This window comes from Oncorhynchus keta, chromosome 35, assembly GCF_023373465.1.
Source record: "Oncorhynchus keta strain PuntledgeMale-10-30-2019 chromosome 35, Oket_V2, whole genome shotgun sequence".
Classification (NCBI taxonomy): domain Eukaryota; kingdom Metazoa; phylum Chordata; class Actinopteri; order Salmoniformes; family Salmonidae; genus Oncorhynchus; species Oncorhynchus keta.
In genome coordinates, this window is record NC_068455.1 from 18,755,444 (window position 1) to 18,778,452 (window position 23,009).

General features: G+C 44.1%; 1 protein-coding gene across 1 annotated transcript; it reads right to left on the reverse strand.

Annotated features, from left to right (window-relative positions):
* Positions 1 to 1,675: 1,675 nt before the first annotated feature.
* LOC118368096 (dapper homolog 1-like) lies at positions 1,676 to 14,087 on the reverse strand. The gene is made up of 4 exons (XM_035751867.2): positions 13,227 to 14,087; positions 10,545 to 10,674; positions 7,388 to 7,543; positions 1,676 to 4,382 (listed from the first exon to the last, which is right to left on the reverse strand). The coding sequence occupies exons 1-4, from the start codon at positions 13,566 to 13,568 to the stop codon at positions 2,341 to 2,343; spliced, it is 2,670 nt and encodes an 889-aa protein (XP_035607760.1). The 5' UTR covers positions 13,569 to 14,087; the 3' UTR covers positions 1,676 to 2,340.
* Positions 14,088 to 23,009: the final 8,922 nt, after the last annotated feature.

A 23,009-nucleotide genomic window follows, 5' to 3' on the forward strand; every position in this document is an offset into this window, starting at 1 on the left:
ATTGACATTGACTCTGTACCGGTACCCCCTGTATATAGCCTCCACATTGACATTGACTCTGTACCGGTACCCCTTGTATATAGCCTCCACATTGACTCTGTACCGGTACCCCTGTATATAGCCTCCACATTGACATTGACTCTGTACCTTGTATATAGCCTCCACATTGACTCTGTACCGGTACCCCTGTATATAGCCTCCACATTGACATTGACTCTGTACCGGTACCCCTGTATATAGCCTCCACATTGACATTGACTCTGTACCGGTACCCCCTGTATATAGCCTCCACATTGACTCTGTACCGGTACCCCTGTATATAGCCTCCACATTGACATTGACTCTGTACCGGTACCCCTGTATATAGCCTCCACATTGACATTGACTCTGTACCGGTACCCCTTGTATATAGCCTCCACATTGACTCTGTACCGGTACCCCCTGTATATAGCCTCCACATTGACATTGACTCTGTACCGGTACCCCTGTATATATCTTCCACATTGACTCTGTACCGGTACCCCCTGTATATAGCCTCCACATTGACTCTGTACCGGTACCCCTGTATATAGCCTCCACATTGACATTGACTCTGTACCGGTACCCCTGTATATAGCCTCCACATTGACTCTGTACCGGTACCCCTGTATATAGCCTCCACATTGACATTGACTCTGTACCGGTACCCCCTGTATATAGCCTCCACATTGACTCTGTACCGGTACCCTTGTATATAGCCTCCACATTGACATTGACTCTGTACCGGTACCCCTGTATATAGCCTCCACATTGACTCTGTACCGGTACCCCTGTATATAGCCTCCACATTGACATTGACTCTGTACCGGTATAGCCTCCACATTGACATTGACTCTGTACCGGTACCCCTGTATATAGCCTCCACATTGACATTGACTCTGTACCGGTACCCCTGTATATAGCCTCCACATTGACATTGACTCTGTACCGGTACCCCCTGTATATAGCCTCCACATTGACATTGACTCTGTACCGGTACCCCTTGTATATAGCCTCCACATTGACATTGACTCTGTACCGGTACCCCCTGTATATAGCCTCCACATTGACATTGACTCTGTACCGGTACCCCCTGTATATAGCCTCCACATTGACATTGACTCTGTACCGGTACCCCCTGTATATAGCCTCCACATTGACATTGACTCTGTACCGGTACCCCCTGTATATAGCCTCCACATTGACTCTGTACCGGTACCCCCTGTATATAGCCCCGCTATTGTTATTTACTTTTGCTCTTTAATTATTTGTTATCACTTACTCTTACTTTTTTTGTATTGTATTTTCTTAAACCTGCATTGTTGATTGAGGGCTTGTAGTAATAATTTCAACTGTTATATTCAGCGCATGTGACAAATAAAATTGGATTTGATGTTCTGTTCATATTTTTGGTCAGTATTTGAAGGTGGTGAGGTTCTGGAATACGCTTTAGTACTGTAGAACATAGAAATGCAATTATATTCATATGCTGTAGAATGACCTATTGATTGATTTATTGAGACAAAATCGAGTGAAAGATCACATTGGATATGATAATGTCACAGTGGAGGTTGAACTGGAGGAAAGAAATACTTTTGTCAACAAACAACTATGCTACCTCAATGCACAATTCAGAAGAAGGGATGACGACCAAATATTGAATTTAAAGCAGACATTTAATAATGCATTAAAAAAAGTTAAGCACCAGTATTAACACGCATAATCATTATAAACAACAATTGGAGCTAGCTACTTGGTATCAACAACAGATGAAGGAAAAGCAGTTGCTCATGCAGATCTTATGTGTACATATATCAAAGTGTTACCATGGTATCATCAGCAGTTTTCAATTTTCAGAATAGACTGTCTTTATTTGCATGAATATTCCTTACAGCCACTTTTAAGTAATACTCTGCTTCAATCATCAATCAAATATGTATCCAAGAAATAGCAACCAAATATATTAAGTTTAAATATCTTTAATCAAAAAGTAAACCATAACCATTAAAAGCATTTACAGAACTTTTTGCCATGTACTACAGCAAGGTTAAAGTCCATAATAAATACAAAAAATGGCTACATAAAACAAAATAATGGGGCTACTCAGATGCTTTTCACCCTGTCCAATGTTTGTCAGAAAGTGCAGAGAGAGGGAGTCTGCCAGACATTTTGTCCAAACCCAATTAAAATGTTTCCTTAAATGTCTCTGAGACTAACTTTAGCAGAGACTTTCTGTAAAATAAGAAAATCAGCCTAGGCACTTGAGAGAGCAACCAATTTGATTGGTCGCTGCTTCCTGCCCGACACCCTGAAGTCCCTCCCTCATACAGTCGTCATCAGTTTCAGCGAGCCCGCAGAACGGAAGCGGAGGATCTTCTTCTTCAGGTTGTGAGAGGCCTTGATCTTGACGAAGGCCTTAGCCTGGGCAGTGGTTACTTCCTGAGGCCCAGCGCCCTGCCCTGCAAACTGGGGCCAGTTCATCCCTCCACTCTCCTCAGAGTCACTGCTGATAGTGCTCTCCGCAACAAAGTCCACCTCACTCAGGCTGGACTCGCTGTCCCCGAAGCAGTTGGTGGTGTAGTTGCTCCGCTCGTCCTCACTGGTGTCCATGATGGTGGAATGGAAGAGTGAGGCGCACTCTGCGGAGTACTCAGAATCGCTGCCGGCCACGTAGGCGTAAGGGCTGGTGAACTGCACGTTGGAGGGCAGGTACATGGTGGTGGTTGTGGAGACCTGGCCGAGGAGCTCCCTCTTCTGCCTGCGGTGGGCTCTCCTGAGGGCCTCGTCGTAAGGCACCTCAGTGATGGCTCTCAGCCTTCCACGGTTGTAGTCCTGTCCGCTTGTCCGCTTGTACTTGGGCTTGGCCACCACCACCTCCCTACCATGGTAGCCGTGATGCCTGGTCACAGTGGACCTTGTTGTAGACACCATGGCCATGTGTTTCTCTAGGACCCGGCCCTCAGGGATAGATGCTGGGACGGTGCGCTTGGCCCTGGAAGATGCCCCCCTCTTGGAGGAGACTTTGTGCACATGTTGTACCTCCTCAGGCTGACGAGACTTCCTAGATCCTCCAGATCGGTGACCGTTCTCCCTCGTCCCCGTCATCTCTGATGATACAGGCTCAGCATGTGCGTGCGTCCCCCTATGTGGTTTCAGGGAGGCGCTTTTCACCTTGACAATCTTAACGTTTTTGCCCCCCTTGCGGAGCTTGACCACCTGCCTCTGGGCGGGGATGTACTGGGCACTGACCATGTGACCCTGACTCTCATCCTGGCTCTGGGAGGAAGACCCCAGACTCACCAGCTCCAGTATTGGCCTCTTTTCTTTAGTGTGCCGGGCTGTATAGACTGAGACCGCAATGCTCTTAGGGCTTTTCTTGGGAGCGCCTGTTTTGGTGAGGTCTCTTGGCAGTGTCTGGGAGAGTTTAGTAATGTTTTCCTCTTGAGCATTAGGGAAATAAGATTGCGTTCTCTCTTTGGGGGAGGAGTTGGCATTGGGGGCGCCCAGGTCTTGGTAATCCTTAGACAGAGGACCGGTCGACGATGGAAGTCCTTTATTGGTTGGCGCCTTCTTTTTCAACAGACTGTTGGTGTTGGTCACCAGGCTGTTGGTGTGAATGTCACTGCTGTTGATTGTGGCATATCCGTTCTGAGGTTGGCCCAAAGACTGGGACACCATCCCAATTTCTAAGAGGAGTTCCCCTTTGCTCTCCACTGACCACTGTCTCTGTTGGGAGCCTGTTCCTGGATCATTTTTACTGGCACCTCCTGCATGTAAACACGTCTGCCAGGTTGGTTTGAGGTCAGTAACAGGAGCAGTCCACAGTCCCTGTGGCTGCTGCTGTCCAACACTAGCCTGCCTCACACACAGACTACCCTGCCTTAGGATGCTCTTGGAGGGGTCTGTGCTGATGCTCGTCCGTGGCTTGTTGGTCCTAATGGGCTGAGCCCTCCTCTGAAGCAGGCTGAAGATATAATTGTCCAGTCGTTTATTAGCGAGCGAGTGGGAGGCAGACCAAGAATTGCTCTGGGGCACCAGAATAGGCTGCTGCTCCACTTTCTGACAGTCACTGGAGCCCTCGATGCAGCCGCCGCTCTTTGACAGCCCTCCGTCCTCTTTGAGGTGTTCGGCCAGAGACTGTAAGAAGATGGGGTTCTGTACGGCCACGGCGTGGAGGGGGCTGGGATAGCGGTACACGTCACTGCCATTCTTGGCAATCAGGTCACAGTGGTACTTGGACTGGATGTCTTGAGTGGAGGTATCTGTAGAGGGGGAGTAGGGAGCAGAGGGGGACCTCCTGACTGTCCCTGACGTCTGCTGCTCCTCACACTGGCCCTCGCACTCAGCACAGTTACCCAGCTCATCTGAAAACCAGACAGGAGACAGAGGATAAGGACTACAGAGCAACAGATACACCACTAGTCATTCATATGGAAACCACACAGGGCTACAGTACAAAACCGGGATGGGTGACTTTGATGGGGGGAGGCACAAAAATCTGAACTCATCATAGGGGGCTGCAGGGACTCTGTGTACCGACATCCATACCCACACATGCTGCCAGAGCTGGCTCCAGCCTTTTGGGGGCTCTAATCTACATTTTGTTGGGGTGCCCCACCACCTCTCAGAAGAAAACATTTTAGTGGCCCCCTTCTTGACAGCAGATAAATCTTTTTTTTTGTTCATTTCCTGCAATTCTCCACATTTTGCCATGGGGCATGGAGAACATTTTGTAGTTTTAAAGCAAGTTTGTTGGAATTCTACACATTTTGCCATGGGGCGGAGAGAAGATATTTATATTTTATATCTAATTTCCTGCAAATCGACTCCATTTGCAATGGTGCGGAGAAAAACATTTGCAGTTTTACAGTGCATTGCCACATTTTAAGTTACAGCCTTATTGTAAAATGTATTAAATACAAATTTTTCCTCATACCTCATAATGACAAAGCAAAACGTTTAGGATTTCTGCAAACGTATAAAAACAAAAACATCTTATTTACATAAGTATTCAGACCCTTTGCTATGAGACTCAGAATTGAGCTCAGGTGCATCCTGTTTCCATTGATCATCCTTGAAACAACTTGGAGTCTACCTGTGGTAAATTCAAATGATTGGACACGATTTGAAAATGCACACACCTGTCTATATAAGGTCCCACTGTTGACAGTGCATGTCAGAGAAAAAACCAAGCCATGAAGTCGAAGGAATTGTCCACAGAGCTCCAAGACAGGATTGTGTCGAGGCACAGATCTGGGGAAGGGTACCAAAACATTTCTGCAGCATTGAAGGACCCAAAGAACACAGTGGCGTCCATCATTCATAAATGGAAGAAGTTTGGAACCACAAAGACTCTAAAGGTGGCTGCCCGGCCAAACGGAGCAATCGGGGGAGAAGGGCATTGGTCAGAGAGGTGACCAAGAACCTGATGGTCACTGGCAGAGCTCAAGGGCTCCTCTGTGGAGATGGGAGAACATTCCAGAAGGACAACCATCTCTGCAGCACTCCACTAATCAGGCCTTTATAGAAGAGTGGCCAGACGGAAGCCACTCCTCTGTAAAAGGCACGGAAGCCCGATAGGAGTTTGCCAAAAGGCCCCTAAAGGATTCTCAGACCAGGAGAAACAATATTTCCTGGGCTGATGAAACCAAGATAGAACTCTTTGGCCTGAATGCCAAGCGTCACGTCTGGAGGAAACCTTCTCCTATCCCTACGGTGAAGGATGGTGGTAGCAGCTTCATGCTATGGGGATGTTTTTCAGGGGCAGGGACTGGGAGCTAGTCAGGATTGAGTGAAAGATGAACGGAACAAAGTACAGAGAGACCCTTGATGAAAACCTGCTCCAGAGCGCTCAGAACCTCAGATTGGGGGGGTGAAGTGGCCCAGCCAGAGCCCGGACTTGATCCCGATCGAACATCTCTGGAGAACCCTGAAAATAGCTGTGCAGTGACACTCCCCATGAAACCTGACAGAGCGTGAGAGGATCTACAGAGAAGAATGGTAGAAACTCCCCAAATACAGGTGTGCCAAGCTAGTAGCGCCATACCCAAGAAGACTCGAGGCTGTAATCGCTACCAAACGTGATTCAACAAAGTACTGAGTGTAAAGGGTCTGAATACTTTTGTAAATGTGGTATTTCCATTGATTTATTTTTATAAATTAGCAAACATTTGTGTAAACCTGTTTTAGCTTTGTCATTATGTGTTTTTTTGTGTAGATTGATGAGAAAAAAACATCTATTTTAGAATTAGGCTGTATGTAACGTAACAATGTGGAAAGAGTCAAGGGGTCTGAATACTTTCCGGACGCACTGAATAGCTAATTTCTTGCAATTCTACTAATTTTGCCATAGGGTGGAGATAAATGTTTGCAGTTTTGATATGATATCGGAGTGAAAGCGACTAATAAAATTGCACTTTGTGTATTCTACTATTCTAACTCTCAACATTAAGTTGAGATCCCGAGACACCCTCCGATTGGAAGTTGATCCGCGGGCCTAGTTGCCCATCCATAGCATAAAACAACAGATACTGTACCACCAGTTACCACACCATTTCCTCATTTCAACTATAATGCCACACAGAAGCTTACAGTAGGTGTGTAGTGTTGACAGGCTAAGCAAAGCAAACCATCCTCTCAATATGCTAACGAAGAAGGCAGTTGGTTTGGACGTGTTAATGGTCCTTTTGTTTGTGTCTTATCATCACAGGTGTGGCTGTTAGTTAGATCTGAGCCATCTGCCTGGCCTGGCTGGGAATCCAGCTCAACTGATATTGGCCATATCCCAAATGACACCGTATATAGTGCCTATAAGGCTCTAGTGCACTATGTAGGGAAAAGGGTGCCATTTGGGACACAAATAGTGTTTGGGGTTTCCTTCCTACTCTTTTTTTCTGAATCAAAGAGTTGTCACAACAAACCCCACTAATGGCAATGACACCAAGGAAACAATTAGAAGTTGAACTGGGGCCAGCTGGAACAGAGCTGAGACCCAAGTTAAGTGGATATGTGGTGGGTGACGGCCTGATGGGGGTCTTTGGGGAAAGAAGGAAAGAGTGTGTGTTTATACAGCAAAGGACAACAAAAGGATTCAGCCTATTTGTTGCTCCCAAGATAGACCATGTGAAATAAAACACCAGGACCCTGCCTGTCATATTGGCGCTAGGCTTTGCTGTGCTGTCTTATGCTAGGCTAGGCTGTCCAGTGGTGTTCTAGACTTTGCTATGGGAGGCTGTGCTGTGGCGGTCTATGTTGTGCTGTACATAGACAGCCACTATGCTGCATTTAATTTTACTTCCTGAAATAATTTAAATGAATTGGCCCAAACCCTGGTGCTATGGGGGCTGTGATGTGGGGGCTTCTCTCTCACCTGCAGATTTGAGCCTTCCCTCGGAGGCACAAAGCGATGTGTCGAGGGGACTGCAGAAACAGGTGCTGGAGCGACAGTTGGACAAACACTCGCTGAACACCGAGTTGGAAGAGTTGGAGAGGGACCCTGAAGCGCCGTCGCTCAGCTCGTAAAAGCCTGGATAGAGAGAGAGACAGCGACACCGAGAGAATGGGCAGAGAAACAAAAGTGAACATTTTAACACATTGATTTTACACACTTCATGGAGGAAGCTGTCATCCAACAACTTATCACATGACAGGCTGCGGCTATTAAAATAATTAAGGCAGAAAATCTCAGGCATTTAAAAAACAATGCTTTGTGTAGATAGGGTTTATACTAGATGAAAGTTTGTTATATTTGCAGCATAGCATACCCTACATCCGCTCTGTAATTTATTGGCAAGCTTGCCGGTGGAATGCTAATTCTCTATATGCCCATTTTGCAAATGTTTTGCATTGTCATTCATTTGTATGTCATATTTGTATTCATTTGCTAAGACAGGGGTTCTAAAACTTTTTGGGGTCAGGGACCCCTTTGTGATAGCAAACTCATCAGGGACCCCCTCAATCAGAACACAACTCGGAACACAAAATATTATAGAATTCGTTTTTTACTGTGACTTTTGCAGTTCATGGCCGGGTGAACCAAATATTGGACCCAGAGGGAAGGTTTCAAGTTTTCAAGCTCAGCTTTCAAGCTCAGCTTTCAAGTTTTCAAGCTCAGCTTTCAAGTTTTCAAGCTCAGCTTTCAAGTTTTCCAGCAATTCTACACATTGTCATGGGGCAGAGATACTTTTTTTTCAGCTTTAAGGCTAAAATAATGCATTTGTACACATTTTGAGACAGAAAGAAAACATGAGGCACGGAGAAAAATAGCAGTTTTCAAGCTTGAATTGCAGTGCATTTAGCTTCACATTTCTTTAAGGGGAATACAATAAGTAATGAGTTGGAAAATGTATAATTGGTGGAGTCCTGTGGATACCAATATCCCTGTGAGCCACCCAGACCAATGTTGCCCAGGGTTAAGAACATGAAATGTAGATTAAAGGAGCTATATGTAATATTTTTGCATTGTAATTTCAGAAAATGTAGTTAATACATCTACAGTAATAGTGTCGCACAATATCCCCCCCAAATGCTATTGGGCACACAAAAAACGTCTCTTGTTGTCAAATTCTCTGGAGCAAGCATATCTCTTGTCAAATTGACTGGGGCTGAGCAATATCTACATGTCTGAAGCTTGCCCCAGTTAATTTGACAACAAGAAACAGTCCGTATGCACCATTAGAATGCAATTGTTATTCCACGCCCAATAATAAAAATGTATAAAATAATAAAAATGATCCCTTGGCCAACATTTGTTCAATCTGTTGTTAGTAATATTGATTTTTAAAAAAAGGTACACCACCCAACTTACGAAAATGGTTCGCTCCTACAGACAGTGAGTCACGAGGATATGGCTTGCTATATAAAGCAGGCAGACAGGCATGAAGGCATTCAGTTACTGTTAGATTAAACCTTCTAAGGAACTGCTACGCAGTGCTAGAGGCATCACTACAGATCCGGATTCGATCCCGGGCTGTGTCTCAGCCGGCCCCGACCGGGAGACCCATGAGGCGGCGAACAATTGGCCCAGTGTCGTCCGGGTTAAGCGAGGGTTTGGCCGGCCGGGATGTTCTTCTCCCATTGCACTCTAGCGATTCCTGTGGCGGGCCGGGCGCATGCACGCTGACAAGTGTGTCAGTTGGACAGTGTTTCCTCCGACACATTGGTGTGGCTGGCTTCAATGTTAAGAGAGCAATGTGTCAAGAAGTAGTGCAGCTTGGCAGGGTTGTGTTTCGGAGGACGCATGGCTCTCGACCTTCGACTCTCCCGAGTCCATACAGAAGTTGCAGCGATGGGACAAGACTGTAACTACCAAATGGATATCACAAAATAGCGATAGAAATAACAAAAAATAAAATAACTACAAAAATAACAAGTGACCTAAGTGACTTTGAGCGTGGTATGATCGTCGGTGCCAGGCCTTTTTATGTCTATGTCTAGGCTTTACCGAGAATTGTGCGACAAACAAAAAACATCCAGTCAGCAGGTGTCCTGTGGGTGAAAACAGCTTGTTGATGAGAGAAGTCAAAGGAGAACGGCAAGAATGGTGCAATCTAACAGGTGGGCCACAAGCAGAGAAATAACGGCGCAGTACAACAGTGGTGTGCAGAACGTTATCTCAGAAGACACAACTCATTGATCATTGTCACGGATAGGCTATTGCAGCAGACGACCACACCAGGTTGCACTCCTATCAGCTTAAAACAAGAAGAAGCGGCTCAAGTGGGCACACGATCACCAACACTGGACAATTGAGGAGTGAAGAAACATTGCCTGGTCTGATGAATCGCGGTTCCTGTTGTGTCATGCTGATGGCTGAGTCAGGATTTGGCATAAGCATCATAAATCCATTGTCCAGTTCTGCCTGGTGTAAATGGTACAGGCTGGTGGCGATGGTGTAATGGTGTGAGGAATGTTTTCCCGGCACACATTAGGTCCCTTGATACCAACTAAGCAATGATTGAACACCACAGCGTATCTGTAGCTGTTCTGGAGGAAAAGGGGGGTCCAAACCGGTACTATACGGGGTTTACCTAAAAATATCTATATTTGTTATATATTTTGAGATCAGTCCACAGACCCCACTTTGAGAACCCATGTGTTAAAAACCCTATACCTTGGGGGATTACACGTTCTGCAGTATCCTCAACTACTTAAGTTGAAATGGGATCCTGAGTGGCGCAGCGGTCTAAGGCACTGCAGCTCAGTGCTAGAGGCTTCACTACAGACCCTGGTTCGATTCCAGGCTGTATCATAACTGGCTGTGATTGGGAGTCCCATAGTGTGGTGGACAATTAGCCCAGCGTCAGGTTAGGGTTAGGCTGGGGATAGGCCATCATTGTAAATAAAAAATAGTTCTTAACTGACTTGCTTAGTTAAATAAAAGGTTAAAAACAAAACTATTTAGGTAAAAAAAAGATAAAAAAATCACTCAGTCGACAGATCCCACTAATCATGTCTAGTTTCCACAGGGTAACATTCTGAAGTAGAACCTTTAGAATCCATTCTAATTCTATTGTAACCAGACAAACCTGAGCTCGGGCGGCTGTCTGTCTCCACGTGTTCACGTGACACCTCCGTGTCCAACCGGAGATCACTGATCTGCCTGTCCAACTCCTGCAGCTGATTGATCAAACCAGCATCTCTCCTTCTCAGGCAGTTCTGGAGGGAAACACACGCACAGGTAACACAGTTACAGTTGTACAGCAGCTACAGTTAGTTCTGCCTTAGCTCTTGTCCAGGGTGTTGCTTGTTAACGCTGAGCCTTCAACCCTGGACTACAGCTAGTTCTGCCTATGAAATCTACAGTTGGCCCCATTCTGAGGGTGTCTCAGGGAGAGTTTGGACATGCAAAAAAACATTTCCAATTTACACATGAATATTAATACACACTTGTAAGTAAGTAGCCTTGCACAAGCCTTGGTTCATATGAGCAGGAGCCTATCTCCTGTTTCTGTAGCATGAGGCAGCTTGATGTACAAGTACACCCCCTGGATGCTAATCTATCACAGGGCCTTACCCCCAATCTATCTCCGTACTGCTGAGTGCCAAGCAGAGACGCATTTTTACAGTCTTTGGTATGACTCTGCCGTGGATGGAACTACCAACCTTCCAATCTCAGGGCGGACAATAACCACAAGGCCACTGAGTTGTACAAGGGACAAATATAATCACCAACCAAATTATTATTATAGCTTAATCCATAGTGTTGATCTGTATTGCAACAGAATGTTTAGCTCCTTATTTTTGGTTCCATTTCTGATGAATTCCATAGCCTTGAATGTTGGTCATTAAAAGTAAGTCTGTAGTTACTGTGCTGCAAGTCTTCAACATCTTGGCGAGACCATGTCGCCCTATCAGAACCCATTAGTATCCCAGACTAAATTAGAATCACGTCTTGTGGGAGCAAAACAATATCTCCATCAAACACGCAGGTTATGTGGAACAGCCAGGGTCACACATGACATCACCCAGATCCCGTGGTGGTTACATTTCTCCATTCCGCTCTAGACTGTGGTTTGAAAATGTCAACCATGAAGGCTCAGTGACAGCAGACCCTATTTACATTTGCTACAATAGTGACAATTATGTGACTACAGACATAGGATACATTACTCCCAATTACCTGCTTGTCATCTCAGAAGGCCTATCCCCTGTGCATTAAGCATTTTAGCTACCATTTGCTCCATGACTGAGCCCAGTAATGACACACATGCACACACATGCACACGCATGCACACACACACACACACACACACACACACACACACACACACACACACACACACACACACACACACACACACACACACACACACACACACACACACACGCCTGGCTATATTGAGATGCAGCCCTTCCTCTCGCTGCAGCAGCAGATTGGCAGGCCATAAAACCAGGCCTCTGACAGGAGGCAGTGGGTGATTTATGTGCTCTGAGCATGCTATGGCTTCAGAGACCATTTCCACACAAAGTACCATTTGGGAAAGGCATCTCTAGCAGGCAGACCAACATTTGTTTTGCTGAATAAAATTACCCTCCCACTGGGTTGATAGGGTGACTGAAAAAACCAGTGAGGATGTGTAAATGTCCAAATTTGATTTTATTAGGGAATGTCTGTGTAGGCTGAGAGTGAAATGGTCTGTAATAATAGAATGACAATTGAAAACCAATCGGATTTATGGTAGGCCTACAATAAACCCTATGGGGATAGGGTATAATACAACAACTGCAACTTTTTCCCCCAATACATTTTAATACTGAGTCCATTCATGATTTTTGCCCTTACTGCCTTATTGAACCCAGGTGTGTTTTGGTCGGTTTAATGGCCTAATCTCAAAGAAGCAGCCAATAACTCCCTGGCATCCTTTAACAGCAGCAGGGGGTGGGAGATCTGCTTGTAAAAGTTACTTTCAGTCACCCCATCCATTGTAACGCATCAGTAAGACTCATTGAAGCGGCTGGACCCCCTCACAGACCACATGAGTACATCAGGAGTTTCCTTCTCCCTTCAGGAAGTTTCATTTAAATAGCCATCCTTCTATTCTCTATCATTTCTGTGGGAACCTCTTGTCCTCTGGAGACCCAATTGCTTGCATTGATTTATAATGACAGATCAATCTAATGGAATCATTAATTTATTGTAATCATTAGAAAATAATTACATTGAACTTTTCCAAAATATTAGGTTACAAATGTATACAGGATTTTATGTGAGTAAGTGAAAAAAAGCCAACAGCAAGTCATATGCTACTAAAGGGCCACAGTTAGAAAATTATTCTGGAAAGTAGTCTGGAAATCTAATTTACAGGCCTGTTTTTTTATTTTAAACATATCATAGACATAGACCACAATCGTTGACAGACTTCGCACCTCTTGTTTGCGCCTGCGTGGCGAAGCAAACTCAACGTCGCCAACTTTTATCAGTAGGCTTGTCTTGGCTATGTTCCGCTATGTTCTCATTTTCCCTGGACGTGAATGGAGAGGAGCTGCGACTCAGTCAGAAAATAGACCTCTTGTTGAACAATTTGGATAGTCTCAATCCAACGATACACTAATAGAGATACTTGTATTTCACGACCGCTTTTGAAATGTAGGCTAACCAAAACATAACGGACGCAAATAAAACTCAGCCAAATGATGATCACTAGTATTAACGTTATCCCAAACACTTTGATGGAATAAATACATTACTTTAGATTCAGTCTACATACCAGTTGTTTTCTTAGCAATAAAATATTTTCTTCAAGAAGTTTTTCCTCCGAGTTCAAGTAATTCCCCTCGTGCGTAACGCACATTAGATCTACTGTTGGTATAGAGTACTCCTGGTGATTCAACACATTTCTGACCAGTAATTCCTGTCGCTGTCTCAAGTATTCCAGCTCTCCGAGACCGGCTAGAGTGGCTTCAAATCTCTCCCGAGTTCGCACCCGATCCATCTCTGCCTCTATTCTTTCCCTGGAGCGCTTATCGAATGGTCTCCTTTCCCGAAACTGTAATGTGCAATCCTTAGAGGCAATCTCTGCAACAGCAGCCGTTTGTTTCATTGTATCCATATCCAAGAAGCGACGATTTACAACATGTAACTGGCAACAGCGGGCCACATACAATCACTGTGAAGAGCCTAGAAAATCATGACGCGCATCAAAAACGTTGATGTGCAGACGCACATATCATGGTCTAATCTTCCAGACCACTAAATGACTTGTCCATAACTTTTGTCTGTTGGAGCGGCTATCCCAACAACCTGTATACACTGGGCACTAATTGCGTGCGTAAAACTGGTCCGTTTGATATTCAGACACCGTCGTGATCTCCAAGATAAACGGATAAATCTAAGTGCTTTTCAGTTTGCACAAATCAGAAAAAGCTGCATGATCAAAACGTGAAAGTTCCAATGTAATGTCGAGCAGGCAATGTGTAGATGCTTCTCTGGCAAGCAGCTCGCACTGTTCTAATGACAGTGGTGAGTAGCGTTGGACCACCTCTCTCTTTGGAGACCCATCTACTTTCTCCGTGGTAGCAACATGTCTTAGTGCCTGCTACCCCTAGTTCTCACCTTCTCCCTAATTGATTGACCCTTCCCCATTTCTGGGATATAAAATAATAACTTAGAGTTACAACCGAAATATAGGATTCGTTTAATGTTCTTGCAGATATAAAATGTGCTTTATTGAATATAATTCGCCTAACAATTGCAACTAGGCTAATAACTCCAAGAGCTGAGATTCTGCAGTCAGCGTTGTGGCTATTTAATCTTTAGTAGGCATACATATGAACTCGATCGATGACAATAAATGCAAAAACAACTATGTGATGAACAATTACCCGTATCGTGTTTGTAAAAGGTGTGGCACATTATCAGACTAGCCTGGTCTAATGTAATGTGATTTGCAATTAAAATGTGTGAACATGCGTGCAATTTGCACCTATTAATTGCGTTTTATTAATAATTCATTAGGCAATTACGTAATATTTATTAAGACAAATATGGAATGCAAAGGGTGTGCCTGTTTCCCCATAAGAATGAGATTGTGTTCTCTACCTAAAGAGGAGGGCGCCATCCTGTGTTAAGAAACCCCAGAGAGGCAGCTTCTACAGGCTACATTGTATGGAGCGCATTTAACCCTACAGCTTCTTAATGATATTTTCTATTGATAAATACTATTTTCATGACATTTAAAGGAGAGAGTTTATCAATATGTAACAAGTTTACAAATACATTTTAATTCACAAGATTGTGAAATAAAATGAGTAATGGTCATTGTAATCATTATGTCTTTAGTCCTTAAACTTCACAGTGCATAAAAATACAACCAGAGAAGCTACAACACACAGTCATTATAGCTTACCAGATATTACGCCTTTAATAAACAACCAACCATAGTTTTTTTCCCCTTGGGGCGTGCATGACAAGAAACCATATAGGTTTTCAATACCAGCCTCTCTATCACTCCCTTGTGCCTGTTCTGCAACTTTACTATTGATGTGTGTACTTACCCAGGGAAGGTTTCCATACCATCCGATCACAAAGGACGGGAAATCATGTCTGAGGCTAATTTTAAACATAGAGTCTTGCCTACAATATCATTCTAGACAGCATTGTAAACATCTGCTATCTCCATAGACACATATTTATTTTTGTAACCTACATTTGTGCATTCCTAACTAGGGTTTATGGTGTAGTTCGATCCAAATGAAATCCATTCAAATGTTGAAGAAAACTGATATCGTGATTTTCTGTTTTCTGTATTTAAAAATAATAACAACGAAGAAGAAATCCATTATGGGAAGCGCCTCAGGCGGACGGCATCTCTCTAAATTGGAATCACGATTTGCATAGCTGATGGATTAGTGCAGATATTTAGTGGCCAACCGTTCCCATGCAGGCTAATTAAACCACAGAAACACATCTCTAAACTATTCCAGTCAGTAGAGGACATAAAGTTGACCTCACAGACAGTTTGATATTAGTTGAAGTGATTTTCTGCTTGTGGAATCAGAAGGACAAACGCGCACGTACGCACGCACGCACACACACACACACACACACACACACACACACACACACACACACACACACACACACACACACACACACACACACACACACACACACACACACACACACACACACACACACACACACACACACACACACACACACACACACACACACACACAATATCAAACACAACTGTTGGGGGAGTTTCCAGGGCAACACAAAGCTAATCCTTCTCTCTAAACATGACAGGGGATTTAGGAAATGGGAGTCATTGGTAGTTATATGAGAAGCAGATGTTTGACATAGAAACTTGTGACCTAAACAAACATCCTCTGGAAGACATGTCATCATCCAACTAGCATTCCAACATGGACTCAAACAAACACACAAAACAACCTGAAGAAGAGAGAGTGAGAGAGAAAATCAGAGACAGGAGGAAGGGGGAATCAATTTACAATTTAAAATTGGCAACAATGAACCACAAATTGTGTGTGTGTGTGTGTGTCTCTCTTTCTCTCTCCAGGGGGGCGAGGCAATACCATATAAGGAACAGTAAGTGCCTGGGGATAAATACAAGCACCTTAAGGTTAATGAGATCAGTCAGTGGAGTGGGGCCCTTTGTGCTGCTCTCTCGAATCAAATCCCATTGGCAACCAACTAGAACAGTCCAAGAACACTCTACTCTGTAGCAGCTTGCCATGTTATGTCACTGTGAATGCACTAGTGCACCATATCAAAACCTACCAGCCATATTCAAAAGCAGTGAACATGCCCGAAGTGCTTGGTTTGTCATGCAAAACGTTTTAGTGGATCCACTTTAATCAGTACAGTATTCCACTTGCTATGCAAAACATAGTTCCATTTCCTTAAGGACCTTTATGATTTGTGGTGATGGGCTGGGATGTCTGTGCTCACAGTGCTGTGATATAAAGCCCTACAGGACCAGTGTTCTAATCCAGCTACTGGTTCTTGCATATATTAATGTCAGGCAGGCAGCAGTCTGATGATGATGGGACTGTGGCCCCTCGGCCCCATCATTATTATGACTCTGTCAAAATGGCCCCGTCATACTGGCTCTTTTCAGAAGATGGGCTGTCTGCCACAAATTACCCGCTTTTAAAACACACACACACACACACACACACACACACACACACACACACACACACACACACACACACACACACACACACACACACACACACACACACACACACACACACACACACACACACACACACACACACACACACACACGGGAGTTTGAGTTTCTCTGTCTATAATCCCAGTGATGAATTACCCCATTTATTTAGTAAAGCCTATTTAACAAGAAAGGGAGGTCCTTATGTAGCCCTGGCAATAACACACAGAATAAATGAATATATCTAAATGCATCAAAGGCTGGTGGTTCAAATTCAGATGTCGTGGTACAAATTGAACAAGCACAGCACAGTACACAAGAGGCTTAATATATTACTGTATTCCAGACCCTATTTTTCCCCCCTCCTATCAACTCTGAAGGTATAATCGTGTGGTGATGGCTGTCTTAGAAATCCAAATATATGAACGATGTCTACATAATGTTATGTATTGTATGTTGATACCATTCTAAAGGCACTGTATTTGAATTCAAATGTATTTAAATGCTGTGTCCTTGCAGTCAATATAATATTCTGTCTCCAATGCTGATTGGACAAATACTCAGTGTGAGTCAAGGCTATGGGTAAGTTATTGAGCTGTGAGGGCTTTACCATGCCTTCTGTTACACACAGAGGACTCTACACACCACTATTGAACAGAGCAGCTGAATAGACAGCCTTTCTTTGCACATTAGGCCTATTATTGATCGAGTAATTACACAGGTACTCTAGAACCTACTATCAAATGTCAAATAGATATGCCAGCAAAAAGTATGACCAAATAAAATAACAATCATCTAGTTTGAACTTTTTTTAAGGACCCCTCTGTGAGACAGAGAGAGAGAGAGAGAAAAGGAGAGAGAGGGACTGAGACATAAGAGAGAGAGAGAGAGAGAGAGAGAGAGAGAGAGAGAGAGAGAGAGAGAGAGAGAGAGAGAGAGAGAGAGAGAGAGAGAGAGAGAGAGAGAGAGAGAGAGAGAGAGAGAGAGAGAGAGAGAAAAGGAGAGAGAGGGACTGAGACATAAGAGAGAGAGAGAGAGAGAGAGAGAGAGAGAGAGAGAGAGAGAGAGAGAGAGAGAGAGAGAGAGAGAGAGAGAGAGAAAGAGAAAGAGAGGGATTGAGACACGAGTGAGAAAAAGAGGGACTGAGACATGAGAGAGAGAGAAAGAGAGGGACTGAAACATGAGAGAGAGAGACATAAGAGAGAGAGAGTAAGAGGGGGACTGAGACATGAGAGAGAGAAAGAGAGGGACTGAGACATAAGGGAGAGAGACAGAGAGAGAGAAAGAGACCGAGAAAGAGAGGGATTGAGACATGAGAGAGAGAAAGAGGGACTGAGACATGAGAGAGAGAGAGAGAGAGAGAGAGGGGGGGGGGACTGAGACATGAGAGAGAGTAAGAGGGGGACTGAGACATGAGAGAGAGAGAAAGAGAGGGACTGAGACATGAGAGAGAGAGAAAGAGAGGGACTGAGACATGAGAGAGAGAGACATAAGAGAGAGAGAGTAAGAGGGGGACTGAGACATGAGAGAGAGAAAGAGAGGGACTGAGACATAAGAGAGAGAGACAGAGAGAGAGAAAGAAAGAGAGAGACCGAGAAAGAGAGGGATTGAGACATGAGAGAGAGAAAGAGGGACTGAGACATGAGAGAGAGAGAGAGAAAGAGAGGGACTAAGACGAGAGAGAGAGAAAGAGAGGGACTGAGACATAAGAGAGAGAGAGAAAGAGATACAAAAATAACTATAATGTAACATTTATCAAGGTAAAGTCCTGATGAATATTTAAAAGTAAAGTCTATGAATAAAGCAGTTATAAATGGCATTATCTCAGCACTGCAAAGTATTTCATGAAGTTGCTGTCTCCTCATTTATTCACTTTGAAAGTTCTCATAATTGAACAGTGTCTAGTTCTCAGTGTGAGGCTTGTGGGGGAAGATTCCGTAAGCGAGGAGGCATAGGCTTCCTCGTTAATTAATAACACCTTCACATGGCTGCAGCCTGTATTCAGAACTACAGGCCCTCGGGCTATGATCAAGTTCACCTTGGTGGACACAGACAGGCAGTGTTTGGTGTGTGTGCATGTGTGTGTATTTGTGTTCTTGTTTGAAATGTCTCTCCTGCTACAGCTGTTTAACACAGCCGGGTCAACCATGATACAAGTCAGTATTCGACGTCCATCCATGTCTGAGGATGTCGGGAGATGATGTAGAAACCAACGTCTAGGGGCAACAGTGAGCACTGTTACCTTAAAGTAGGTTTCTGTTTTGCTAGGGCATTGCGGACGGGGATGGCAGATGGGCGTAAGCATCTACCTCTGATTCCAAAAGTTGCATGTTAAAATCCTGCGATAGAAAGATTTTTGTTTTAAGTCTATACCAAACCTTAACCTTTCCTATTCGGAGTGAATGTCTAACCTTAAAATTTCTGAGTTAATATCTAAACTCAACCCTAATCTTAACAATCCTGAGTTAATGCCTTAATTTAACCTTAAAGTGGAACTGACAGCATTTTAGCAACATTACATCTTATTCAAATCTGTTCATATACACCCCTAGGAAGAATGACATTTTTTTTCTGACAAGCGAACACTTAGCTATGGTCATTTTCACTTTTTCATAAATTCTTAGAATTTGTGAAAATTCTATAGCAATATAAAACGGGAAAGCAGCCGTGCACTCTGACAGTTGATAGACACTGCAGTAAATTAAACCTAATTAAAACATCCGTCTCGCCCAGGACCCGAGTCTACGCAGACCGGTGCACCATAGCCAATCAAAACTACAGTAGGCTTTTATGCAAACAAGCCATTTGCCACAGGGCCCTGCCATTATTTACTATGAACTGGACTATGTGTTTACAGGCAGTTGGGCCTGCCATCATTTACTATGAACTGGACTATGTGTTTACAGGCAGTTGGGCCTGCCATCATTTACTATGAACTGGACTATGTGTTTACAGGCAGTTGGGCCTGCCATCATTTACTATGAACTGGACCGTGTGTTTACAGGCAGTTGGGCCTGCCATCATTTACTATGAACTGGACTATGTGTTTACAGGCAGTAGGGCCTGCTATCATTCACTTTGAACTGGACTGTGTGTTTACAGGCAGTTGGGCCTGCCATCATTTACTATGAACTGGACTATGTGTTTACAGGCAGTTGGCCTGCCATCATTTACTATGAACTGGACTATGTGTTTACAGGCAGTTGGGCCTGCCATCATTCACTATGAACTGGACTATGTGTTTACAGGCAGTTGGCCTGCCATCATTCACTATGAACTGGACTGTGTGTTTACAGGCAGTAGGGCCTGCCATCATTCACTATGAACTGGACTGTGTGTTTACAGGCAGTAGGGCCTGCCATCATTCACTATGAACTGGACTGTGTGTTTACAGGCAGTTGGGCCTGCCATCATTTACTATGAACTGGACTTTGTGTCTACAGGCAGTTGGCCTGCCATCATTTACTATGAACTGGACTGTGTGTTTACAGGCAGTTGGGCCTGCCATCATTTACTATGAACTGGACTATGTGTTTACAGGCAGTTGGCCTGCCATCATACACTTTGAACTGGACTGTTTGTTTACAGGCAGTTGGGCCTGCCATCATTCACTTTGAACTGGACTGTGTGTTTACAGGCAGTTGGGCCTGCCATCATTCACTTTGAACTGGACTGTGTGTTTACAGGCAGTTGGGCCTGCCATCATTCACTTTGAACTGGACTGTGTGTTTACAGGCAGTTGGGCCTGCCATCATTCACTTTGAACTGGACTGTGTGTTTACAGGCAGTTGGGCCTGCCATCATTCACTATGAACTGGACTGTGTGTTTACAGGCAGTTGGGCCTGCCATCATTCACTTTGAACTGGACTGTGTGTTTACAGGCAGTTGGGCCTGCCATCATTCACTTTGAACTGGACTGTGTGTTTAGAGGCAGTTGGGCCTGCCATCATTCACTTTGAACTGGACTGTGTGTTTACAGGCAGTTGGGCCTGCCATCATTCACTTTGAACTGGACTGTGTGTATACAGGCAGTTGGGCCTGCCATCATTCACTTTGAACTGGACTGTGTGTATACAGGCAGTTAGGCCTGCCATCACTCACTATGAACTGGACTGTGTGTTTACAGGCAGTTGGGCCTGCCATCACTCACTTTGAACTGGACTGTGTGTTTACAGGCAGTTGGGCCTGCCATCATTCACTTTGAACTGGACTGTGTGTTTACAGGCAGTTGGGCCTGCCATCATTCACTTTGAACTGGACTGTGTGTTTACAGGCAGTTGGGCCTGCCATCATTCACTTTGAACTGGACTGTGTGTTTACATGCAGTTGCAACAGCGCGACTTTAGATCATCAGAACGCATTCGCCAAAAGCCACAATATACACCTGGATTTCGTGAAAATATGTCAATACCACAGGAGTCCGCTTACATTTGGGAACATTTCAGTTCTATTGACACAAATGTGAGAACACCTCAATCTGACTATTTTACTCGCCCTAGCAGAGCTGGTTAGCTAGGCTGTTTACATGTTATCTAGAGCGTTCGTGACTAACTAGTACTTTTTTTTTGCCTACATTTACTGACACTGGTCCTATTCAGCCGGTGTTTCGCATCTGGCACATTCAGATGAGAGTGCTCTGAAATCGGAGTAGACAGCCAGAGTCATTTTTCGAACGCAAGACATATGCTAACTGGAAAATTCGTTCAAGTTCTTGCTAGCTAACCAAATGACATCTACATTTCTAGCTGTGTACAGCCACAGAAAAACGATATGAGGGTAAAACGTCAGTCAGTCACCCTCTCCTCCAATGACATGACATGATGTTAGTTACAGTCCTCCGTTTTTGTCTCAGAAAAAGATGGCGTAGTTGAGACTGAAACAGTACATCCTGAGTGGAGGCAGCAAACAATGTATGGCATTTTAAGTCAAGTAGAACCTCTTTTTAAAACCTCTTATGAAGTTAGTTTTGTAGCATTAACTGGGAATTTGATGTTTTTGACTGATATTATGATTGTCTGTTTGTTTCTTATCTACAAAGTAGTTAAAATTGCTGTCAGTTCCACTTCTAAATTTGATATTTCAGAAACGTGGATGAATGTCTAATTCGGACGTGAGACTGTGAGAGCTAGTTGGTTTAACATGGGGTCAGGAAGATGTCAGGTCTGATTTGATGTCATACCATAGGTGGAAGATGTGAAATATGATTTCATGTCAACTGATGTTTATACAACTGAAATAGTCAAGTTATAAAATAGCTACGGGGTTGAAAGTTCTGGGAGAGAAAGAGAGAATAGTGAGCGAGAAAGAGGGAGGGAGAGAAAGAAAGAGAGAGAGAGAAAGCGAGAGAGATATTGTTGAATTATAAATTTCACATGACCCCAGTCAGATCATAAATCCCAAATCCACAGTTGAACACAATGTCCCAGTTAAAACAACACTGTGGAAATAGATTTTTTGAGAGAGCTAAGCTGCTTTTGTCCAACTGTAAGTATTGCTATGATTATTAAGATTTGTCTACTACTATTTCCTCCTAACACACAAATGCTTACTGGTACTTTTCAAGATAGTTCCACTTAAGGTATGAATGATATATTTTGCCACCAAGCGGATGCGTTTCTTGGGTCAAACTAAATTAAAGAGAAAGAGAAAGGTAAACATGCCCTATGTCTTATAACAGCATTGAAAAGTGCTCCTTCAGAAAGCTTTGCAACGGCAGACCGCTTACTGTCCTGTAGAGAAAATATACGCACGCACACACACACACCCACACACACGCACACGCACGCACGCACGCACACACACACACACACACACACACACACACACACACACACACACACACACACACACACACACACACACACACACACACACACACACACACACACACACACACACACACACACACACACACACACACACACACACACACACACACACACACACACAGTGGTCAGCCAGCCAGGTAGTTATCCAGCGCCTTTTAACTGTCCGCCTCTCCGCCATTAAGACTATTAATGGTTAGGTAATGTGTGGTGTGTGTGTGTGTGTACAATGGCAATTACCCCAGCCTCATGGCCAATACTCAAAGGACCATTCAAAAGGCATTCATCCTGAGAGGGGCCATACGATATGACAGAGGCCTGGAGTAGTCCCTTGTGACTGCACACACTCCAACACACCAGCACAAGCGCACACTCTCTCGCTCTCTATGGCACCTAGCTCTGGAATGTAAGTCTATACAGTGTAATTCAGCAAGGCAACAGTTTGATCTTAGCAGCCACAAGTGATGAGGGTTTTTCACAAGCTGCTAACCACAAAACTATGGTGGAGTTTCATGAAGCTTTAAA